The following is a 24,254-nucleotide window of genomic DNA, read 5'->3' as shown; positions in this document are numbered from 1 at the left end:
CAAGGTGGTGGGTAATCCAGCAGAAGAACACACACACACACACACACACACACACACACACACACACACACACACACACACACACACACACACACACACACACAACACCATAATAGATCTCCTTGGCACACACTATAAGGTCAGCAAAGATCTGCTACTCTGAGACCACACATTTCTTTGTAGAAAATGCATTTCTTACCTTATGGCTTCATCTTTGCCTCTTCTACAGCCATCTTGTCTTACAGGATGCAAAGTCCATTATAATGTCTTTAAAGTCCATCCGTTTAGCTAGTTCACACTCAGTGGGAAGTATTGCCATTGTCATTGCTTATATTTAGGATGAACATGATTATTGCTAGCGTCCGTGCCCCCCCCCCCCCCCCCCCAGCAGCTGGGCCCCTGAAAGCTTTCCCCCTTTCCCCCCTTATGGGCAGCTGTGTGTGTGTGTGTGCGTGTGTGTGTGCGCACCCCCTGACCAGATATGATTGCTCGGGGGCCCAACAGTGATGTATCTAATTTTTAACGCTATCATGTCTGTACATAGGGTCCCTTATTCTTAGGGGCCCTGTGAAAATGACACCCCCCCCCCCCCCGAGTGCATCTGAGTATCCTATATGTTGTGAAGAACAAAGGTACTGTTTTGTTGCAGTTGGAGAATTTGTGAGCGACGCCCTGCTGGTACCGGATAAGTGTAAGTTCCTGCACCAAGAACGCATGGACCAGTGTGAGAGCCACCTGCACTGGCACACAGTAGCCAAAGAGGTGAGGAGAAGGACAAAAAGCTGTATGTCCAAACTAGGCTTGTGCTGACTGGCAGTCGGCTCGTATATCGACAATTGGGTTTTCTTGTGCAGATATTAAGGCGATTTTAACTCTCAGAACTAATGTTATAAAAATAATCCCAGGATTCTGCTCCCTACTGTGCATTTAGAGATGCTTCTGATGGAGCGGCATGTCTGCCCACTGAGCCCCGTTAATCGTTGTCATCATCTCTTTTCCATGGATCTGATATCCCGCGTCTCCGTTCGCCATATGCCTGCTCACTAAAACTTTGCTCTGCGCTCCATAAGAGTAGTTAATGTTACGGATATGATTTGGATTGTGATATTAAAGATAAGATAATAATGTTAAATGGAATATGATGGTGGGATACTGTTGCATGAAGCACAGATACATGGACTTTTAAAAGGGAGCGGTTGTTGAATAGAGGAGACATTGCTATGAAATAGATTTTTTTTTAATGTTTAAATATTTCAAATAAAATGTTCACACTCTTTTATAAATATTTATTCACGTAACTTTAACTGTATTGCTTGCAGAAAACTTAAAAGATTTGATTGTTTCAAAGCTCCATCAGATGCTCAGCCGGGCTCAAGATGATTTCTCAAAATCTTTAATCCAAATTTAATTCCTTTTTTTCCCCCTTTTTTTTTTTTGATTTTTCCCTCTTTTCTTTTCCCTCCCCCATTGTACTTCGCCAATCACCCCACTCTTTCAAGCCGGCCCGGTCGCTGCTCCACCCCCTCTGCCGAACTGGGGAGGGCTGCAGACTACCGCATGCCTCCTCCGATACATGTGGAGTCGCCAGCTGCTTCTTTTCACCTGACAGTGAGGAGTTTCACCAGGGGGACGTAGCGTGTGGGAGGATCACGATGTTCCCCCGCCCCCCCGAACAGGCGCCCCGACTGACCAGAGGAGGCGCTAGTGCAGCAACCAGGACACATACCCACATCCGGCTTCCCACCCACAGACACAGCCAATTGTGACTGTAGGGACGCCCAACCAAGCCAGAGGTAACACAGGGATTCGAACCGGTGATCCCCGTGCTGGTAGGCAAGGGCATAGACCGCCACGCCACCCTCCAGACGCCCGTCCATGCTGTAATTTCACTGGTGTGCTGTGACGTAACTCCCCCCCAACCCCTCCTACTCCCGTTGCCCCCTGGCGATCGGATCGCCTATCGACCATCTCGAGTAGCCACGATTGGACGATGTGAAAATAGAAACGATCACCCAGTCCTAGTTCAAACGTCATGCTACATATCTTTAAAGGTGCTGTTTGTAATTTGTACCTGAATGCTGATATCCATCATTGATGTGAATAACAACAATTCAAAACCGACGTGCCGCTTGGCTGCTGCTCAGGGAAGCAAGACAAGCACATTCAAATTGAAAGGGTTGATACACAGTCCATTTGCTGACATCCACCATATTTGAATGCCTTCAGTAGATGTCAATTTGCTGTAGTCGCTGGGGACTGCGAGTGCAAATCAAATATTCCAGGTGGCCGGGTGTCAGACGACAATAAAAACTACTCAGCCGTCCTGGCTCCTCGGGTCTTGAATGCTGAAATCTGGATACTTGGCCTGTTTCGATCAGTGCCGTTCAGTAACCCTGCTAACATGTACCAGTCATGTTATGCTTCAGGAAAGTCAAAATATCACACATAGCACCTTTAAACAGCACCATAACTCCATCCATCAAAAAGTCTGTCAGCTGCTCTTCTCCGTAACTCCGTACCCACATAGAACCCGCAACAGTTCCAGGTTTAATAGTCGTGGAACAGTAGTAGTTTTCCTTATTTACACAGAAAGGTCTCATACCGTGTGTATGGTGAGTGTGTTGAGTCTGTCCTAACATGACATGACTGTTGCGGCTAGATTAGCCAACGCAGGAAGTATCGTGTAATCTCGCATCTCCTTTGTTAAAGATTTCTTAAGGGCATTTTTTACTTCTCATTAGATAGCGGTAGTGAAGAAGCAGACAGGAAATGTGGGAGAGAGAGAGGAATATGACATGCAACAAAGATCGCCGGCTGGAATCAAACCTGTGGCGACAGTTGCGGCCATGTCGCATGCGCTGTAACCATTTGGCTACGAAGGCGCTCCATAACGCATCTATAATGGTACCAACATGCTGTCTGCGGATTCTGTCCTCTGCATGGATAGATACAGATGTTCGCTTATCTGGGAGTTGGCCCCAAAAAATGAAATGCTTTCTTCACTGAAAATTACAATCAAATATGGGCCGTCCGGGTAGCGTGGCGGTCTATTCCGTTGCCTACCAACACAGGGATCGCCAGTTCAAATCCCCGTGTTACCTCCAGCTTGGTCGGGCGGCCCCACAGACACAATTGACCGTTTCTGGGGTGGGAAGCCGTATGCGGGTATGTGTCCTGGTCGCTGCACTAGCGCCTCCTCTGGTCGGTCGGGGCACCTGTTCGGGGGGGAGGGGGGAATAGCGTGATCCTCCCATGCGCTACGCCCCCCTGGCAAAACTCCTCACTGTCAGGTGAAAAGAAGTGGCTGGTGACTCCACATGTATAGGAGGAGGCATGTGATAGTCTGCAGCCCTCCCCGGATCGGCAGATGGGGTGGAGCGGCAGCCGGAACAGCTCGGAAGAGTGGGGTAATTGGCCGGATACAATTGGGGAGAAAAAGGGCGACCCCCCCCCCCAAAAAAAACAACAATCAAATGTGCCACTGCAAAATGGATACTATGTAACGAAGTCGCAGAATGGAAGCCATCACTTTGTGAGTCTCTTGTGATTGGCCCGCTCCAACTATCCTGCCACCTGATTGGCTTGTTGCTCTACATAAAAGTGTCATTCTTAAGAGCGTTGTAACCCTTTGTGTGCTTCACCCGTGAACGTAAATGCTTTTGCTCCCATTAGAGGTGTTGTTTTTTTATTTCTATTTTGGTGCTTGTTCCAGTGACCCATCAGTCCTTAACCTCGTTCACTCATGCAGAGTAATTTGTTTATCGTAGGGCAGTTTTACGTGTTGGGCTCAGGCGTGAACGCGAGGCGAAGTCGATATTCCGTAAAAGTTGTGTCGGCAATTTATCGACTCAAGACCCGGTGACATTTAGGGAAAGTTTCTGAGGCATTTTTTTTTGGAAGAGGGAGATTTATTTGTAAAACGGTAAAATGTCTGGAAAATTGACCTACATTGAAATAAGAGGGCTTCTTTCAGAAATTAACAGTCAGCTGCACGGTACAGTAACATGGAAAATCAAGATTTCCTGAGTGATAGATAAATAAATGAAAAGACAACACTAGAGACGCTGCAGTCCATGACAGACTAAAAGACATCGTGTGGGAGTCGGGTGTAACAAGGCAGGAGGGTCTATCATGTCATGTTTGAACAAACGCTACCCATAAATCTTACCGTTACAGTTTGAAAGCGTCCATCCGTTAACCTGTTTTCTCGGCCTGCTCCACATTTTCACTCTCGATCCTGTCTTTTTTATTCCTTGTGCTTTGTTTTCGTTCATTCACGTGCCATCTGCCAAGGTCACGACAATAGCCCAGGTTCCCATAAGGCTTGCTGTGACCTATTGTTGCTATTATAAGGCAAGTGGGCGTTTTCCGTTAGAGCCCCACAGCTGTGGAGCTCCCTACCTGAGGGAATTAGGTTTGCAAACCCGCTGCCTTCTTTTACATCACTTCTCCAAACTTACTTTTACAGGAAGGCTTTTTAGAGTAAATCTGATGTTGGCCAGTTTTATATTTCTCTTTTATCACTTTTATTTCACTTGTTTTAATCAAACGCCGTTTTATCGGGTTCAGTGTTCTGCGTTTTAATTGTGTTCTTGTGGTTTTTCTCCTCGTTTTGTAAAGTTCTTATGCTTTATGATTTATTGTTTGTTTTTGTTTTTTGTTTTAAATCTTGATTGTGTGTACTATTCAGCTGTTAGCTGATCACCAGCGTAGATAAGGTAGCGTACTTATTCCCCTGCAGTATTCAAAATATGCTTATAAGTCATGAGCACTTAACAGTTTTGTCCTTTGGATAGAATTTGCTTGTAAAAGCTAACACTTGGGGGCGGCACGGTGGCGCAGTGGTTAGCGTGGTCGCCTCACAGCAAGAAGGTCCTGGATTTGAGCCCTGGGGTAGTCCAACCTTGGGGGGGTCGTCCCGGGTCGTCCTCTGTGTGGAGTTTGCTTGTTCTCTCTGTGTCTGTGGGGGTTTCCTCCAGGTGCTCCGCTTTCCTCCCATAGTCCAAAGACATGTAGGTCAGGTGAATTCGGCCCATCTAAATTGTCCGTAGGTGTGAATGTGTGTGTGTGTGTGTGTCGGCCCTGTGGTGGACTGGTGCCCTGTCCAGAGTGTCCCCCCGCCTGCCGCCCAATGACTGCTGAGATAGGCTCCAGTGTCCCCGCGACCCTGAGAGCAGGATAAGCGGTTCGGATAATGGATGGATGGATGTGTACTATTTCATCTTGTATTGTAAAGCAGCTTGTAACATTGTTTTGAAAGGTGTTGCATAAATAAAGTTCATTATTATTATTTTCATCATTATTAGTCCTGTGGCGATCGCTCCATGAATCTCCATGACTACGGGATGCTGCTGCCCTGCGGCATTGATCGTTTCCGAGGGGTGGAGTTTGTTTGCTGCCCCCTGGAGGCCGAACCAGAGTCAGACAGCGTGGAGATGGAGGGGGAGGAGTCAGACGTCTGGTGGGGTGGAGCTGAGACAGAATACTCAGATAACAGGTATTCTAAGGGAACAACAGCACCCATCCACTGCAGTGCACGTTAGCAATCTCCGTCAATAAAATCAGACGCTTGAAGGCGTGTTTTGATGATATGCCCCCTCTCTCTGCAGCATGTCACACCAGGCAGACGCAGAGCCTGCGACCACCGAGGACGACGAGGATGATGATGAAGAGGTAGTGGAGGAGGAGGCTTTTGACCGGGACGAGAACGGAGACGGTGATGAAGACATTGGGGAAGAGGACGAAGATGAGGGTGACGACATGATGGACGAGCAGGAAAGCGATGAGCGTGGCGCCAGCATCGCCATGACAACAACCACCACCACCACCACCGAGTCTGTCGAGGAAGTTGTTCGAGGTGAGAGGCTGGTAGTGGCTAGTGGATGTGAACGCACACTTTTGGTTTACGTTTTTCATGTTGTCAAAGCTGAAATCTGGGGTTTTTCTTCATTTATAAATTGTTATTTTATCCATCTGGACCATGGCGTCGGGTTACATGATATTAACTGTCATCTTTACCATGGTTGGAGATGCTCTCCAGTCTCCTTATACCACCACTGAATTATTTTGACTGGGTAGGATGAACACTGGTGCAACGGCAAACACCTTCCTACTCAAAACAGGAGAAACAATTGAAACGTGATGCGAACGTGCCCATGACAGTCAATATTACTGTACAACAGTGTTCCCATATAGTCTGATGTAGTCTGTGTACATTAAACTGTCTGTGTTAGCTTTGTTCCCAAGATTCAGTTTTATAAAGGTGGGAACCCGTTACTGCTGAGCTGACGGCACGCCACCTTGTTTGTCGTCCTCACTGCCTGAGGACGACAAACAGATCGGGGAAATCATTGATTTCAGCTTTAACAAGTTGCCCCCTCATCCCCTTCCCGTCGGTGTCTTAAAGGAATAGTATAGAATTTCTGATATCCCTATATTATTCTCGCCCCTTTTGTCAGTATATAGGTAGGTTTCATTTTCAGTCTGACATCCTTTTCACACCTGGCTTCAGCGCCTGGTATTACAGGTTCTAATGCGATACCCTTGTTTAGCTCTACACAGGATTCAAACGCCCGGCCTCAGCGCCCGGTGTTTCAAGAAATAATGTTCTGTGCTCATTTAACTGCACACAGGATTCAAACACCTGGCTTCAGAGCCTGGTATTTCATGTTGTCATACCCTGTGATGTGCCCTGTGATGCGATGTACCCATGCTGTGTGCCCTGTGATGGCCTGGCGGCCTGTCCAGGGCATCTCCCCGCCTGCCGCCCAGTCACTGCTGGGATAGGCTCCAGCATCCCCGCAAACCTGAGAGCAGGATAGGCAGTTTGGTTAATGGATGGATGGATGGATGGATGGATGGACATCCTCTTCCTCATATTGGACACACGGCTCCGGCTTGCCAATTCAGTTAATGGTGGACAAATCCACAATCCTCATTCCGTGATGATGATGATGCTAATATGATGCTAATAGGAAGAAATGGGTGAATGAACTTAAAAGTGAATCCTATCTATGTGTTATACATGAGCAGTGTGTATAAAATAGGGATAGTCTTAAACATTTCTGAGCCGTTCCTTAAACTGTTTATACGTGAAGTGTGAACTTGTCCTCATCTCACATTCACATTCTTTTTTCAGTGATTAATTTGTGCGTGTGTGTTTGTGTGTGTGTTTGTGTGTCACTGCTTGTGCGTTATGTATCTCAGCGGTTTGTTGGGCTCCTGCGGAGTCGGGCCCGTGCCACGCCATGCTGGAGCGTTGGTACTTTGTGCCCGAGACGGGCCGATGTGCCCCGTTCTTGTTTGGGGGCTGTGGGGGCAACAGGAATAACTTTGGCTCGGAGGAGTACTGCCTGGCGGTCTGCAGCAGTTCCTGTAAGTCCCGGGACCGGACCCGTCTGAGCCCTGACAGCCTGAACCCTCTCCGTAGACTGGCTGTCTCTGTCTGTCTGTCTGTCTGTCTGTCTGTCTGTCTGTCTGTCTGTCTGTCTCTAGCTTAACACTCTCCCTTGGATCCTCCTCTCTTTCTCCTGAGTGTCTGATGGCTCTTAACCACTTGGAGAACTGATGATAGTTGTTCGAGCCCGTAGCCAGCTCGTGACAGGAGGAATGGTCCGTGGGCCATTACTGCTTGCTGAACAGATAGGTTGAAGCGAGGGATGAAGTGCAGGAGAAAGAAATGTTCAGACACTCCCCACCGTCCACCCGCAGAATAACAGGTTTGTTGTGTCTGCTGCGGGGGAGAGAAGGTCTTTGGCTATCTGCTGAACACCAGGCAGGGCAGTCGTCTTCCAGTGCTGTTGCATTGTGATGAAATTCACATATTGTGTTGTGACACACAGTTTTGCTGTTTAAACGGATTTTAATTAGAATCTGCTGACGAAAACTTCTCCCAAAATGAGGAGTGAAATATTTGAGGGCGTGTTATTTGACTGCTGGTTTTGGCTTGACTTTACATGACTTAAAACACGGTATCTTTGCTGATGTGAGCAGATATTATGATTATATATCGATATCGTGTTCGGTTCCCTGTGATCATCATGCTCATATTTTCCTTATTGCTAAGCGCTAGCCAACCACGTTGCAGCCCGAGGGGCCGTGACGTGGCAACCATCTTGAGCTTGGTGACTAATTGCCAGGATCGCTGATGATGAGGAACATTTCAGTGACTGGAAGGAGAAAAAGACCATATTTGCATATGAAGCTGGAGTCCCCCTGGTGGAAAACAGCCATGACGCTCGGTCCATCACACTCACACGCATCCCTCCATCTGTTCTTGTGCGATCTGCTCGTAACACCTTCACTCACCAGCAGGCTTAGTGACAAGGAGGTTCCTCCAGTGGGCCATGCAGTGTGAATAGATGCTGTTTGTAGCTGTGTTTGTGCGTGCATGTGTGTGTTTGCATGTGTCGTGACGCAGTGTGGACTAGCAACCTTCCATGTCGGCTGCAGCAGCTCTCTCTTTTCTGGTAATTATAAACCCGTGTTTTTCCTGATATCGTGCATTTAGTGTGTCACGGCATCTGGAAAATTACCACAGTGTGTGTGTGTGTGTGTGTGTGTGTATATACGTGTGTGTATGTGTGTGCACGTGTGTGCACGTGTGTGCGCTTGTTCCCTGTGTGTTGCACAAGGAAATCACAGACAGGTCAAACGAGTTAATTCTCTTTTTCTCAGCCTGGCTATTTCTCTCCGTTTGCCGGGACTTTCCGCCCACTTAAGCACAACCGTCCTCGGTGGGAGAACATGACGCAGCGCCTGCCCTGATCCTGACACGTCTTTTTTCAGCTTATCTCCAGTCTCCCACATTAAACAACCACAACACACATGCACACACACACACACACACACACCCAGACACCCCACCCAGCATACACACAGGCTCTCACTCATATTTGGAGGCTAATCACCTACTGTCCTCTGATAACCTGTGTGTGTTTAATACCAGCATTTGTGTGTATATCTGTTTTGTTAACTTGTAACTCCTTAGTGCTAACTCCTGTTTGCTTCTGAAGCGTCGTCGTCCCACTAACTGTTCTCCGTGAGTCCCAGTGTAAATCCGAAGCAGAGTAGATTGCTGCATATATAGTTCTGTTTTCATCCGCCCTCCTAACTCTCTTTTGTGTTTTTGTCTCTTTTTTTTTTGTCTCACCTTCCTCCAATGGACCCCCCCCCCCATATCTTATTTTTTATCCTGTTACACCCCCCCTTCAGTGCCCACCATGGCCCCCAGCCCTCCTGATGCTGTGGATCGCTACCTGGAGTCTCCTGGAGATGACAACGAACACGCCGACTTCCAGAAAGCCAAGGAGAGCCTGGAGGCCAAGCACCGTGAGAGGATGTCCCAGGTGGGTGGGACGTCCCGCACACACACACACACACACATGTTAGAGCCTTGAGAAAGGATCATTTGAAGGAAATCAAAAGCTCAAATGCTGGAGCTGCCTACCAGCATGCCTACCAGCATGGGGATCGCCAGTTCGAATCCCCGTGTTACCTCCGGCTTGGTCAGATGTCCCTACAGACACAATTTGCCGTGTCTGCGGGTGGGAAGCCGGCTGTGAGTATGTGTCCTGGTCGCTGCAATAGCGCCTCCTAGTGGGAGAACGGGGGAATAGTGTGATCCTCCCACGCACTACGTCCTCCTGGCGAAACGCCTCACTGTCAGGTGAAAAGAAGCGGCTGGTGACGCCACATGTATTGGAGGAGGCATGTGGTAGTCTGCAGCCCTTCCCCGAATCGGCAGAGGGGGTGGAGCAGCGACCAGGACGGATCGGAAGAGTGGGGCCAGGTACAATTGGGGAGAAAAAGGGGGCAGGGGAGTACAGTTTGGAAGATTGATCATGATATAAACTAATGACTCGTGAATGATTGAAAATCCGGCACTGAAAATCAGTTTTAATGAGAATGTCTTCATCATGGAGGATTGCATTTGGAGTTTCTCAGCATTGAGAAGATTAGGTAAAAACCACTTAGTATATGGCTGGACCGCACATGGTCGGTGTTCGAAGTTGTGGCCAATTTTTTACAGGGATAGTCAGCGGTAGTTTCTATAATGTCTGTCATCATCAGCCGCTTCTTCGGGGTCGGGTCGCGGTGACACCAAGCTAAGTAGGGCACTCCAGATGTCCCTCTCCCCAGCAATGCCCTCCAGCTCCTCTTGGGGGATCCCAAGCCGTTCCCAGGCCAGAATGGCACATGTAGTCCCTCCAGTGAGTTCTGGGTCTACCCCGGGGCCTCCTTCCAGGACCAGTCTGCAATGCTGGAAGTCCACACGCCCCGGTCCCCACCTTGGCCTGCCACCCGGCCTGCCTTGCATCCTGCCCCAATGCTCATTCCCGTGGGTGGTGGGTCCACGGGGTGGTGGCTCCATGTTGTTTTTTTCGGGCTTGGCCTGGTTGGGCCCCATGGGCCAAGGCCTGGCCACCAGACGCTTGCCAGCGAGCTCCCTTCCCAGGTCTAGCTCCAGGATGGTGTCTATAATATAAATTGCTAAATGTTCATCTGCTGTTTTCTGTACTGGTCCCTGTGATATTTGTTGTTAAAGTGTGCTGAAGGAGCATATCACATGACATGGCTAAGCTACCTTCCTAGCGTGTCAGTAGTATCCACGAGCAGCAATATATTCCTTTCGTTAGCGTGCGATAAATGTGGAATGAGCTGGGACCACTGTACCGATTCATTTCGAAAGAGCAACAGCAGTCCAATCGGGTAACTTGGTCACTCAGTCATTCTTTTTTGTTTTCCCCTCCCAATTGTACTTGGCCAATTACCCTACTCTTCTGAGCCATCCCGGTCGCTGCTCCACCCCCTCTGCTGCTCCGGGGAGGGCTGCAGACTACCACATGTCTCCTCTGATACACGTGGAGTCGCCAGCCGCTTCTTTTCACCTGACAGTGAGGAGTTTCACCAGGGGGACGTAGCGTGTGGGAGGATCACGCTATTCCCCCCAGTTCCCCCTCCCCCCTGAACAGGCGCCCCGGCTGACCAGAGGAGGCGCCAGTGCAGCGACCAGGGCACATACCCACATTCGGCTTCCCACCTGCGGACACGGCCAATTGTGTCTGTAGGGATGCCCGAACAAGCCAGAGGTAACAAGGGGATTCGAACAGGTGATGCCCATGTTGCTAGGCAACAGAATAGACCACCATGCTACCCGGACACCCACTCAGTCATTCTAAAGAGCACTCAGACATTTGTGGTTGTAGGGCTGGGCTCACTGGCCAGTCCAGCCAAAAAGTCTCACAACTTATAAATTGACAAACATAACTGAAATGTTTTTTTGTGGGCTCTCAATATGACAAGTGCATGTATTTATTTTACATGTTCTGTCCCTTTAACTTCCTGACACCATTTGTTGGGGGGGGGGTACAAATACAGAAGCCGGACCTGGTGGTCCAGGTAAGAAAAATGACAACATGGCAGCACATCAGTGCAGTGGTTAGTCCAACCTTGTGTGTGTGTGGGGGGGGGGGGGTCGTCCCAGTTCGTCCTCTGTGTGGAGTTTGTACGTTCTCCCCGTGTCTGCAGCGGGTTTTCTCCAGGTGCTCCGGTTTCCTCCACCATCAAAAAAAAAAAAACCGAGGCCTGGCGAGACGAACTGGAGTTGGCCCGCGGGTGCTGCACGGCAGCTGCTCACGGCTCCTAGCTACACAGCTAGGATGGGTTAAATGCAGAGTGTAATTGCCCTATGGGGATCAATAAAGTATTTCAAAGTCAAAAATAAACAACATAGATGAACACCAGTTTCAGCTATTGGTTGTGAAAGACCTGTTGGGTGATACGTCTCCAATAAGCCTAGTTTGCCATATCCTCTTGTTAGCCACAATAACTGTGTTACTTCTTCAAACATCCCGCTACCCGTGTTAATCTTCTTGGCTGTTATGGTGATAACATAACTCGCTGTGTGCAAATCATTTTCTCAGAACAAGTTTGGCCCGACAACAACCATTGTAGTGAGCAGCTATAAACACGTTTTCAATCTTGATGTTTTTGGGTTCGCTGTTTTCTCATAAAGCCTAAGGATTATAACTTTGAAACCTCAGCATCTGGAAGTTTGTGAGGTGGAACATGTGAATCATCCTGCTTGCTCTATCTGGTAATAGATATTCAAACAACAGCGGCCTTGCCAGGCTCTGACATTGCCTTGATGGTGCTTAGAAATGGTCCAGTTTGCCAGATGAGCTCTTACTGAGCTGTCAATTTTTTTGGGGGGGGTCCCCCCCCCTTATTCTCCCTGGTTGTTCATTCATTCATCATTGGCCGCTTCTCCGGGGTCTGGTCGCGGTGGCAGCAAGCTATGTAGGGCACTCCGGATGTCCCTCTTCCCAGCAATGCCCTCCAGCTCCTCCTGGGGTATCCCGAGGCATTCCTAGGCCAGATTGGGTCTACCCCGGGGTCTCCTCCCAGTTGGCTGTGCCCGGTAAACCTCCAAAGGAAGACACCCAGGAGGCATCCTAATCAGATGCCCAAACCATCTCAACTGGCTCCTTTCGACGCGAAGGAGCAGCGTCTCTACTCCGAGCTCCCTCCGGATGTCCGAGCTCCTCACCCTATCTCTTAAGGCCGAGCCCAGACAGCCTTCGGAGGAAACTCATTTCAGCCGCTTGTATCCGTGATCTCACCCTTTTGGTCTCTACCTAAAGCTCATGACCATATAGGTGAGGGTTGGAACGAAGACTGACTGGTAAATCGAGAGCCTTGCCTTCCGGCTCCGCTCCCTCCTCACCACAACGGTCTGGTACAACATCCGCATTACTGCTGATGCTGCACTAATCCGCCTGTTCATCTCCCGCTCCATCCTGTCCTCACTCGTGAACAAGACCCCGAGATACTTGAACTCCTTCACTTGAGGCAACAACTCATCCCCAACCCAGAGGGAGCAATCCACCATTTCCCGGTGGAGAACCATGGCCTCAGACTTGGAGGTGCTGACTCTCATCCTGGCCATTTCACACTCAGCCGCAAACCGGCCCAGTGCACGCTGGAGGTCTCCCCAGTTGTATCCAGCCAATTACCCCACTCTTCTGAGTCGCCCCGGTTGCTGCTCCACCCCCTCTGCCGCTCCGGGGAGGGCTGCAGACTACCACATGCCTCTTCTGATACACGTGGAGCCGCTTCTTTTCACCTGACAGTGAGGAGTTTCACCAGGGGGACGTAGCGTGTGGGAGGATCACGCTTTTCCCCCCAGTTCCCCCTCCCCCCTGAACAGGCGCCCCGGCTGACCAGAGGAGGCGCTAGTGCAGCGACCAGGACACATACCCACATTCGGCTTCCCAGCCGCAGACACGGCCAATCGTGTCTGTAGGGAAGCCCGACCAAGCTGGAGGTAACACGGGGATTTGAAACGCCGATCCCCGTGTTGGTAGGCAACGGAATAGACCGCCATGCCACCCAGACACCCCTGAGCTGTCAATTTTTTATTGATCATTGACTATATTTTAAAAATGTATAGTATGGTAGATGTTTTATAGGAAAATGCTCATCTGTGATATTTGATACACCATTTTGTGTAGAGGCTTCATAGTCATTCCCCAAGCCTCAGTGGATACTTTGCATCGTGTTTCAGTTCATTTTCTGTTGCCCTTGTCAGTTTGCCAAAAGTAGATCAGAGTTTAAATCTGACGCAGAGGAGATGATGATTTTGCCCTGACATGAGCTCTCATTTTCTCCAGGTGATGAGAGAGTGGGAGGAGGCCGAGCGGCAGGCCAAGAGCCTTCCTCGCGCTGACAAGAAAGCTGTGATCCAGGTAGGGACGCACCAACCCTACCTTTCTGGCTACACGTCGGCATCGGGGTGCCTGTGTGTATGAAAACTGTGTGTTGTGTGTTCATTAAACCCATAACATGTAATGACGTTATTTTGTGCATGTGTTCAAACCGTTTTGTCCCACTGGTCCAGCACTTCCAGGAGAAGGTTGAAGCGCTGGAGCAGGAGGCAGCGGGAGAGAGACAGCAGCTGGTCGAGACCCACATGGCTCGGGTGGAGGCCTTGCTTAACAGCCGCCGCCGCCTCGCTCTGGAAAATTACCTTAGCGCCCTGCAGGCCAATCCTCCCCGGGTACACACACACACACACACACACATACATACACATGCTTAAACGAGGCAATGATTGTTAACCCACACACATCCCTTGAATTTAGCGTTGCATGGTTGTTGGCTCACTGTAACCCATGAAACTAGAAAGCACACGTTAGAATAATTTGGGTAATACAGTTTTGGCAGTGGTTTAATTGAAGAGATGTTATTTGTTGAATTGAAACATTCTGCCATTCATTTCTTGTGGGGGAAAAATATTGCACAAATAGTTAAACACCTCCAAAAGTGTCAGTAGCTGAATATATTAAGTTTAGGCCATAAATGACCATGGACGACCATAAATTCCAGTCAGCACCAGGCAACACCGTGTTTAGTGCATCTCATACAGAATAAGGCTTCGGTCACACATGCGTGAATGACCATCGCCTGCCGAGGCGAAATTTGTGTCTTTGTCGTGCCGAGTGTGGGCAGTGTGGGCGGGGTGTGACGCACACTGAAATCAGTTTGCTGTAGTCTGTTTGAGTGGTTGTGGTCACACATGAGCGGTTGTTGGTTTTGTGACGGGAAAAGGTACACTGCCATCCAGGGTAAGATGAATAAGTGTTTTCTCTTAATTGTCTCACTTGCAGTCATAATGATAATGATGATAATTACATTTATATAGCGCTTTTCTAGACACCCAAAGTGCTTCACGTTGAAGGGGGTAACTCACTTCAACCACCACCAATGTGTAGCACCACCTGGGTGATGCACGGCAGCCATTTTGCGTCAGAATGCTCACCACACATCAGCTTGAGAGGGAGGAATCATTGAGACAATTACATGGGGGGATAATTAGGTGGCCAGATGGAGAGAGCCAGGTTTGGAATTGTGCCAGGACACCGGGAACCCCTTCTCTTTGTGATAAATGCCATGGGATCTTTAATGACCACAGTGAGTCAGGACCTCGGTTTAATGTCTCGTCCGAAGGATGGCATCTTCTACCGCACAGTGTTTGGGATTTGATATTTGTTGTTTTTATTAGGACCACAGGGAAGACTGCCCCCTACTGGCTCACCAACACCACTTCTGGCAGCAACTTGTTTTTCCTGGGAGGTCTCCCATCCAAGTACTAGCCAAGCCCCCATCTGCTTAGCTCCCGTCATTTGGCAGGGCCAGGGTACATGTTGGTGTGGCTGCCGGCATGTACGTGTTGTCATAGTTTCATGGACAAGTATGGAGGAAGAATACTGGCGTACAAGTTATATTTGTATACCGTGAAATATGAATTGATGTTATTTATAAATTTTACATGTATTTACATTCAAAGCCTGTCTCCTGACTCACTGCCAGCCAGGCAGCCTCTCTTGTGGGGCAGTTTGTAGTTTTCATGGGCAGTGTCGTCAGTACTGGCTGGTTAGACACAGCATAAATCAAAGCCTCGTCCGTCCTGGCTCACGAAGAAAACTACAGCCAAATGAGGTCAACCACACACACTTCTTTGCTATTGGTTGAGGCTGCAGAGTCACCGGTCAAAGTTCAGCAAAGCTGAACTCCACGCGAGGCGAAGACATAAATTTCCTTCGCTACCGGGAGCGAACGTTTTATTCACCCCCTTCGCTCGCATAGAATTTCAAGGAGATGCAGCGTAAAGCGAAGAGCGAGAAGGCAAAGGAAAAGGCATGTGGTGAGCTGTATGACAGGTTAGACACTAGGAGGCAGAAAAGGACTTGTACTGATTGGCTAGAGAGAGGGTGCGAGCTGGGAAGGATGTGCAGCAGGTTAGGGCGATGAAGGATAGAGATGGAAATGTGCTGACAAGTGAGAGGAATGTGTTGAGAAGTTGGAGGGCAAGGCAAGGCAAGTTTATTTGCATAGCACCTTGTCATCACAGAGGTCATTCAAAGTGCTTTACAGACAAAAGGTAAGGGAAAAAAAGCATTATAAAAGCATAAAATAAGATAAATAAAAGTACAGGCAAATTTTATAAAAGTACAGACAAGTTTAAAACTGAGTTAGTAAAATAAATAAAAGTCACAAAAAGCTGATTAATTAAAAATAACAACAATCAGAGCAGAATATATAAAAATAGCAAAATATACAAAACACACACACCAAGAACTTTGCCATAGGCTGTTTTAAAAGGAGTACTTCAAGGGGCTGATGAATGAAGAAAATCAGAGCGAGAGAAGTGTTAGATGATGTGGGGCTAGTGAATCACGAAGTGTGGTGGATTAGCAAGGAGGAAGTGAGGGCAGCTATGAAGAGGATGAAGAGTGGAAAGGCAGTTGGTCCTGGTGACATACCCGTGGAGGCATGGAGGTGTTTAGGAGAGATGGCAGTGGGGTTTTTAACTAGATTGTTTAACACAATGTTGGAAAGTGAGAGGATGCCTGAGGAGGGGGAGAGAAGCATACTGGTACCGATTTTCAAGAACAAGGGTGATGTGCAGAACTGTAGCAACTACAGAGGTATAAAGTTGATCAGCCACAGCATGAAGCTATGGGAAAGAGTAATAGAAGCTAGGTTAAGAGGAGAGGTGATGATCAGCGAGCAGCAGTATGGTTTCATGCCCCGAAAGAGCACCACAGATGTGATGTTTGCTTTGAGAATGTTGATGGAGAAGTTTAGAGAAGGCCAGAAGGAGTTACTTTGTGGATTTAGAGAAAGCATATGACCAAGAGGAGGTGTGGTATTGTATGAGGAAGTTGGGAGTGGCAGAGAAGTACGTAGGAGTGGTGCAGGATATGTGTGAGGGCAGTGTGACAGTGGTGAGGTGTGCAGCTGGAATGACAGATGGGTTCAAGTTGGAGGTGGGATTACATATGGTGATGGACAGGTTGACGGACAAGATCAGGCAGGAGTCTCCATGAACAATGATGTTCGCGGATGACATTGTGATCTGCAATGAGAGTAGGGTGCAGGTTGAGAGCCTGGAGAAGTGGAGGTATGCACTGGGGAGAAGAGGAATGACAGTAGAGCAAGACAGAATACATATGCGTGAATGATAGGGAGGACAGGCAAATGGTGAGGATGCGAGGAGTAGAGGTGATGAAGGCATATGAGTTTAAATACTTTGGGTCAACTGTTCAAAGAAACGGGGAGTGCAGAAGAGAGGTGAAGAAGAGAGTGCAGGCAGGGTGGAGTGGGTGGAGAAGCATGTCAGGAGTGATGTGTGACAGAAGGGTACCAGCAAGAGTTAAAGGGAAGGTTTACAAGATGGTTGTGAGACCAGCTATGTTATATGGTTTGGAGACAGTGGCACTGATGAAAAGACGAGAGGCAGAGCTGGAGGTGGCAGAGTTGAAGATGCTTAGAATTTGATTGGGAGTGACGAAGAAGGACAGCATTGGACGATTTGGAGACAAAGCAAGAGAGATAAGATGGAGATGGCTTGGACATGTGTGGAGGAGAGATGCTGGGTATATTGGGAGAAGGATGTTGAATATGGAGCTGCCAGGGAAGAGGAAAAGAGGAAGGCCAAAGTGGAGGTTTATGGATGTGGTGAGGGAGGACATGCAGGTGGCTGGTGTGACAGAGGAAGATGCAGAGGACAGGAAGAGATGGAAATGGATGATCCGCTGTGGTGACCCCTTCTGTTTTTAATTCAAGGTCTAAAAATGTTTTAAGATGTCTGGAATTTTAGGAAGGGAGGCATTAAATTTATTCGGGGGCAGAATGAACAAGTGTATACCTATTCTTTGTTTGTCCAAAGGGGTTGAATCAAGTGCAACTGGACTTGGTATATATCCGTGAAGACGTTTCGCCTCTCATCCAAGAGGCTTCCTCAGTTCGTGCCTTTCTGACTAGACGAAGCTAGTCTGAAGTGCAGGCAGTCAGAAAGGCGCGAACTGAGGAAGCCTCTTGGATGAGAGGCGAAACGTCTTCACGGATATATACCAAGTCCAGTTGCACTTGATTCAACTCCTTTGGATAACCATGACCTGGATGAATGAGAACATTCACAGATATTTTTTGTTTAGTTTTTATATTTAGTTTTATTTTATATTCCACAACAGCCTGACAATTGTTGTAAGCAATGTATAATGAATTTGCACTAAATAGCATACGCTGGACTGGGAGGCAGTAGCTAATGGGGGACATATCAGAATCAGAATACCTCATCATCTTATGAGGCGGCAAGCAAAAAGCAAATGGATAAATGTAAATTCAATCTGAAATGGCTGGAGGACCACAAATATCGTGGGTGGCTTAAACGATCCAGCAATTCTTACGAGGCACGAGGTGAACTTTGTCACAAAACATTTAAACTGGCGACAACGGGTTGTAAAGCACTAGATTTTCATAGGAAATCTGAAAAGCACAAGCGCTGTGCTATGCTAGCACTGGAGGAGGCACTGTGGCCATTGAGTCATATATGCTGAGCCTGCTGCTAGCTTAGCCGCTCAGGGTAACGTTGGAGCTAATTTGTCTGCTGCATATGCGTCCGCCCGAGCTACAGACTCCATAACTACCACTGCTCAGCTGAGCAGTCAACACACAGCGCTCAGCATTTTTCTGCTGCAGCCACGCTGAAGGCAGAAATACTGTGGGTGCTGTGTCCCTGAAAGAAAACAGACAACATCACAGAACTAGCAGAGAATACTGCAGGGAAGAAAATGGCAACGCTGATAACAAAATCCAACACACTGAGGAGACGAGCAGAGGACACGAGAGAGCGGCTGGCAGCGCTAGATGGGGAACCTGATGAGACGGCTGATGGGCTGTGACACATGAGAGACATACGTAGCGTCCATTGACAAACGGGGTCAAAGCAACTTCAGATTGTTTCTGCCAGAGAGGGTCTCAAAAGGGCATACTCTTAAGGTTGATTTAGATAGTCAACGTTTGACCGGTGTCTATAGTGCCCCCTTATGTATATCTGTCGCTATTGTTTTCCATTTGACTGGGTCTACTGTCACAGTTTTATTTTTGTTAATTAACAAGAAAGCTGTTGTCAGCTAATTTGCACAGAAAATAACATTTATATTCATATCTTGTTTAATTTGTAAAAAAATGTTTGCCGTGGAAATGTTATTTTTTCCATTTAGAGGTATAAAAAGGTCTTAAAAGTAATTAAATTTGTACTTTGCGCAAATGTAATTCTAATTTAATAATTTAATTTGAATTTGAATTTGAATTTAATCTGCACGCTCTATCCGTTAGCCAGAGAGAGAAAAAAAATAATCATCATAATCCTCTTTTCTGTTATGAGATCCCATGATAAATAGCATGATGCCTCCTCTGTGAGATCTCTTTCGTCTGACCGTGATTGTCCCCCACCCCCCACCAGCCCCGGCAGGTGTTGAGCCTGCTGAAGAAGTACGTCCGTGCCGAGCAGAAGGACAGGCAGCACACCCTGAAGCACTACGAGCACGTCCGCACAGTCGACCCCAAGAAGGCTGCGCAGATCCGACCCCAGGTGACCTTTGACCCTCACGCATGCAGTCAGTACAAACTTTAAACCGTGGTAAACCACCCAAGTTTTAACGGGCGCTAACGTACATGAATCCACAAATTATTGCGGTGGAGAGAAAGCGTGACTTTGTGAATTTATCTGGAGTGACACAGTGCAGTTGTGATTACTTGTGATACTTAAAACACTGAGATACGCTGTAATGTTTTGGCAAACTTGTAGAAAAATGTCATCAAGAAAACATCTGTGTAAAATCCGTAATTACAGCATAGCTAGTGCAGCGCTGTTGTTGTCAGCACTGTTACGTTACTGCACCTGCCACCTAGTGGTCAGAGATATGAACTACGCAATGAAGTCTAATTTTAAGAATCGATGCAGTGTTTTTGAAAATCGTTACAGTATTGTGGAAGATAATATTGCGATACCCAGTCGTATTGATACTTTCGTACACCCCCACATGATACATAATATACAACAAGTAAGCAAGTTTACCACTGTGGTGTTTGTTTTACTAGTCATGACTAATGGCTCGAGTAGCTGACTGATGTCTTTTTCTAAAGGAACCTATTTCTCCCTTTTCGGGCCCCTTAGGTTCTGACCCACCTGCGTGTGATTGACGAGAGAATGAACCAATCACTGGGGCTGCTCTACAAGGTGCCTGGTGTGGCTAATGAGATCCAAGATCAAGTTTGTAAGTGCTGATTTTACATTGACACATGAATGCGTCAGTCTTATTTCTGTAGTCCTCTGTCGGTACTGATACTGACACTGACCCCGATACTTTATCAACAGAAGGTGATCTGACGTTATTGCAGCACGGCTCAGGGTTACAAACAACGCAGTCCATGACACATCACACAATCATACAGGACAGTAAAACGGCAAGAATATAAACATAAAAACAGCTTTAATAAAATGGGAGAGAGATAAGGGAATAAAATACTTCGAGGTAAAATGAAACTGAGCTGTAAAGTGCAGCTTCATGAATGAAACTGAACCTTACACACAGCTTAGGCTAGCTCGGTCTACATCATCTTCTAGATTATTCCTCAATAGTTGTTTACTTATTTGCTCTTTTTGTAATGGTATAAATAATGAATTTATAATCAATAGATTGTAGCCTTTTTTTTATTATTCTTTGATTTATTTTTAATTTGCTTTTATCTCCGTTTTAGAATCATTCAAAAAGAAGAATAAAAAATTACTGTTTTCCCATTTTATTACGCCAGTCTTTTTCTTTGACCCATGAAGCACTTTTAAGCCCTATTTGAAAAACGCAATATAAATAATGTACACTGTTCCTGTAAGCTGAACTAAGCTACACAACACTTCATGTATTATCCTGCAGGTTCTCTACCAGTTCAAAAACACCACCTCGTTAGTGCAGCCATTTATTACGGCAACTGACAGCCCATCGGTACCACAGTATCTCTAGTCCATCTACTGTATTTATGGCAGGACAGGTGTGGTAGACGTTACGAACGGTTTTGTTCTTTTTTGTGTTCCTCCTTCCCCCTCTCCCCCCCTCCCAGCGGTTCTCATGCAGAGGGTTCAGTCCGAGCTGTCTCAGCAAGTCTCCTCTCTGCAGAGCGATGGGCGGGTAGGTTGCACTCACCCACTCACATATGCACTTGAGCTCCATCCCTCATACACTGCACTTGCTCATACAAACACACACAATTTATAAATAGAAGTACCTCTACTCCTCAAGGTAAGACAAAAGAGATGCTTGTGCAGTGTGGTAACAAATGCACACCCATGCATGTATGCATGCACATACACAGAGGGTCAGGGAATAATGGCATGGAGTAATCAGATGATGTTAACTATATTGGAGTATGCTTACAAAGAAGAGAATAATCAGATTACATAAGTATTTGATAAAAGTGGGATTACTCGGTAATAGGCTTGATGGTGAAAAGAGAGTGATGATACAGATACAAATGACATGATCCGAGCGGATTAAGGTGATGTTATCTTGTTCAAATTCATTCTTTAAAGGTGCTATATATGAGATTTAGAACATTAATATAGCAGCAAACAACTGTTTGCTATGTAAAGAGATAGTGGAGTAATGACATCCTGAACAGAGAATGAAGTCACACTCCCTCTGTGTTTGTATTCCGAGATTCTCTGTTCTTTGTTTCGGAAACCAGTCCGGCCATGTGTGCACGTTAGCAGGATAGCTAGTAAGCTAATAAATACATTACATGGATTTAGATCACTCGGCAGATCAAAGAAATAGCTCCCTACCAGCTGAATATGTTACTAATGCTAATGAAATAACTATACTGTAAAAAAAACCCAATACTCTAACCAATGAAATAATAGCCTAGAACGTGAAGGGAGGGGGGAGGAACGCGTAGGGAGGGGGGAGGTTAGTTTTGATTTGGTCTGAGATGCTGGTGCTGAATGTTGTATATAGCACCTTAATATTCCTGTTCTAGGCGTGTTGTAGAAAGTAAAGATATTCACACATCACCTCAGTGTGTTGGTTGGATCTACTTAATAAGGTTACTTCACACAGTTTTTATCAGTTCACATGGTTTTTATCAGGTTATCAACAGTCTGAGTGACGCTCATTATCTGAAGTGGATAAACTTTAGGAAGTTAGTGCCCTACTCCTACACTGACACACCCATACATACCAGGTAATCCATCGTGTGTGTGGGTGTGGTTGTGTATTTCCAGGCTGACGGCAGGGTCAGTTATGGAAACGATGCTCTGATGCCCGACCAGGCCTACAGCTCTGCACCTATGGACCCTGGTCTGGATCGACTGGGCTTCATCCACCCTGAGAGCTTTAACCAGCCCAACACAGAGAACCACGGTAACATACAGTTATATGCACCAAGTCACTTAACTCACAACACACCATGGACACATTCCTATAGTACTGCACTGCAGCCCCATTTGTCCTCAGGACAACCTTGCTGTCTGGCTGGCCTAAGATGACGCCAAAACCTTTTTGCGAAATTTGAGGGTTTTTTTTCTTTTTCGAAATTCACGTGTTTCTATTAATTGTTTATTTAATTCACAATTTCAAATTGCACATTAAGCAAGGTTATTAGACCATTCCTGGCTAAGCTTTCCCTTGTGGCATGGGGTGCTATGCTGCTGAATAAATCTGCTGCAGATCACTGCTGCCATGAAAAGGTTGTATAATACTGAGAGTGATGTTCAAGTATCCTATGGAATTTAAATCCACATTTGTAAAGAGTCCCATTCTGTGCAATAAGAAACCCAGCCTGCACCATTACGCTACCAGGAGCAGCCTGCAATGTTGACACTCAAAGGAGGCATTGAATTCATGTGGCTGACTCGCAAGTCCATCACCGTGAAATAGCATAAACTTGGATACCTCAGACTTAGCAATGTCATCAGTCATCAGTCATAATTTTTGTTCCCTGAGCCCATGACAGCTGCAGTTTCTTTGCTTGCTAAAGTGGAACTCTGTGAGGTTTTCAGCTGCAATTCCCCGTTTCTGTGAAAGAGAAAAAATTTCTGCAGCCTTTAATTGATCTTAAAGGGATAAATTTGGGTTCCTGGTTTTTACTATGCCCTATTTACATAGTCATTGGTATTACAGATTCAAAATTATAGTCCATTTTGTACTGTACTTGTGAAAACATAGGTTTAGAAAAATTGTTATGTTAGGCTAACGAGTAAAAAAGTATTAGCGATCAGCTTCAGAAAAGGGGTATTTCCCTTCTTTTGAGAGGAGCTGCTAATGATCTCTACATATCCAGCAATTGAGCTAAGCTAGGCTAAGTGCACCATTGGTCGTACCTTCACACTGCACGCACAGACATAAAAATGGTATCCATGAGTTTGTCTGACTCTATGCAAGCAGGACACATAGTTAAAACCCCGAAAATATAAAAAACCGAACTATCCCTTTGAAGCACCGACGCTTCACTGGACTGTCAGTTAAAAACTGTTGACTGTCTCTTGCTCTGCTAAATTGTGTTAGCCTCCTTTATTTATTCTCAGACTCCTTGTCTTTTGTTTGCTCAGTGTCTTCTGGGTAATAGGCCACTCTGGATACACAAGGGCCAATCTCGGAACCCAGAGGTTAAATCGTCTGCTGGCTGTTCACTTCCGTTTCCTATGAAGACTTCCTCATCTGTGCGCCCGCCACACAGACTGTTACCAACATGCAACCAAAGCATGTTCCAGTAGAAATCGCCACCTACTCAAATGTGATTGGTCAATACTACTCGCAGTAAACCTCACCGTTTTTTTGGTTGGTGTGTGTCTTCCTTAAGCTTGGGTCCTCTGCCAGAAGCCTGGGAGTTCGAGGGTTGTGCGCAGTATCTTAGCTGTTCCTAGGACCGCACACTTCTGGACAGAGACCTCAGATGTTGTTCCTGGAATCTGCTGGAGCCACTTTCCCAGTTTGGGGGTCACAGCCCCTAGTGCTCCTATTACCACTGGGACTACTGTGGCGTTTACCTTCCACAGCCAATCTAGTTCTTTCCTTCAGCCCTTGGTATCTCTCTAGCTTCTCATGCCCTTTCTCCTGATGTTGGGATCGGGATCGCTACATCGATCACTACCTGCTGTCTTCTGTTCCTTATCAACCACCATAATGTCTGGTTGGTTAGGCCAGCACCTGCTAGTCAGTCTGGAACTTGGAAGTCCCACAGGATCTTAGCTCGGCCATTCTCAACCCTCTTTGGCAGTGTTTCCCGTTTGGACTTGGGGACTTCCAGTCTGCATTCAGTAGGGATATTCCTGTACACTATCCCAGCCACTTGGTTATGCCTTTCAGTGTATGCTTTCCCAGCTAGCATTTTATACCTGCTACTAAGTGCTG

General features: G+C 46.9%; 1 protein-coding gene across 1 annotated transcript in view; it reads left to right on the top strand.

Moving 5' to 3' along the window:
* LOC130120988 (amyloid-beta A4 protein-like) overlaps positions 1 to 24,254 on the top strand; it is a 37,183-nt gene that overhangs the window by 9,183 nt on the left and 3,746 nt on the right. Inside the window, 11 exon segments of the mRNA XM_056289815.1 lie at positions 650 to 762; positions 5,307 to 5,497; positions 5,610 to 5,857; positions 7,207 to 7,374; positions 9,214 to 9,347; positions 13,674 to 13,748; positions 13,901 to 14,059; positions 19,313 to 19,441; positions 20,027 to 20,126; positions 20,968 to 21,035; positions 22,127 to 22,265. Of these exon segments, the coding sequence (XP_056145790.1) occupies positions 650 to 762; positions 5,307 to 5,497; positions 5,610 to 5,857; positions 7,207 to 7,374; positions 9,214 to 9,347; positions 13,674 to 13,748; positions 13,901 to 14,059; positions 19,313 to 19,441; positions 20,027 to 20,126; positions 20,968 to 21,035; positions 22,127 to 22,265 (1,524 nt within the window).

Source organism: Lampris incognitus, chromosome 11 (assembly GCF_029633865.1).
Source record: "Lampris incognitus isolate fLamInc1 chromosome 11, fLamInc1.hap2, whole genome shotgun sequence".
NCBI classification, from domain to species: domain Eukaryota; kingdom Metazoa; phylum Chordata; class Actinopteri; order Lampriformes; family Lampridae; genus Lampris; species Lampris incognitus.
This window is presented reverse-complemented; position numbering and strand designations above follow the sequence as displayed.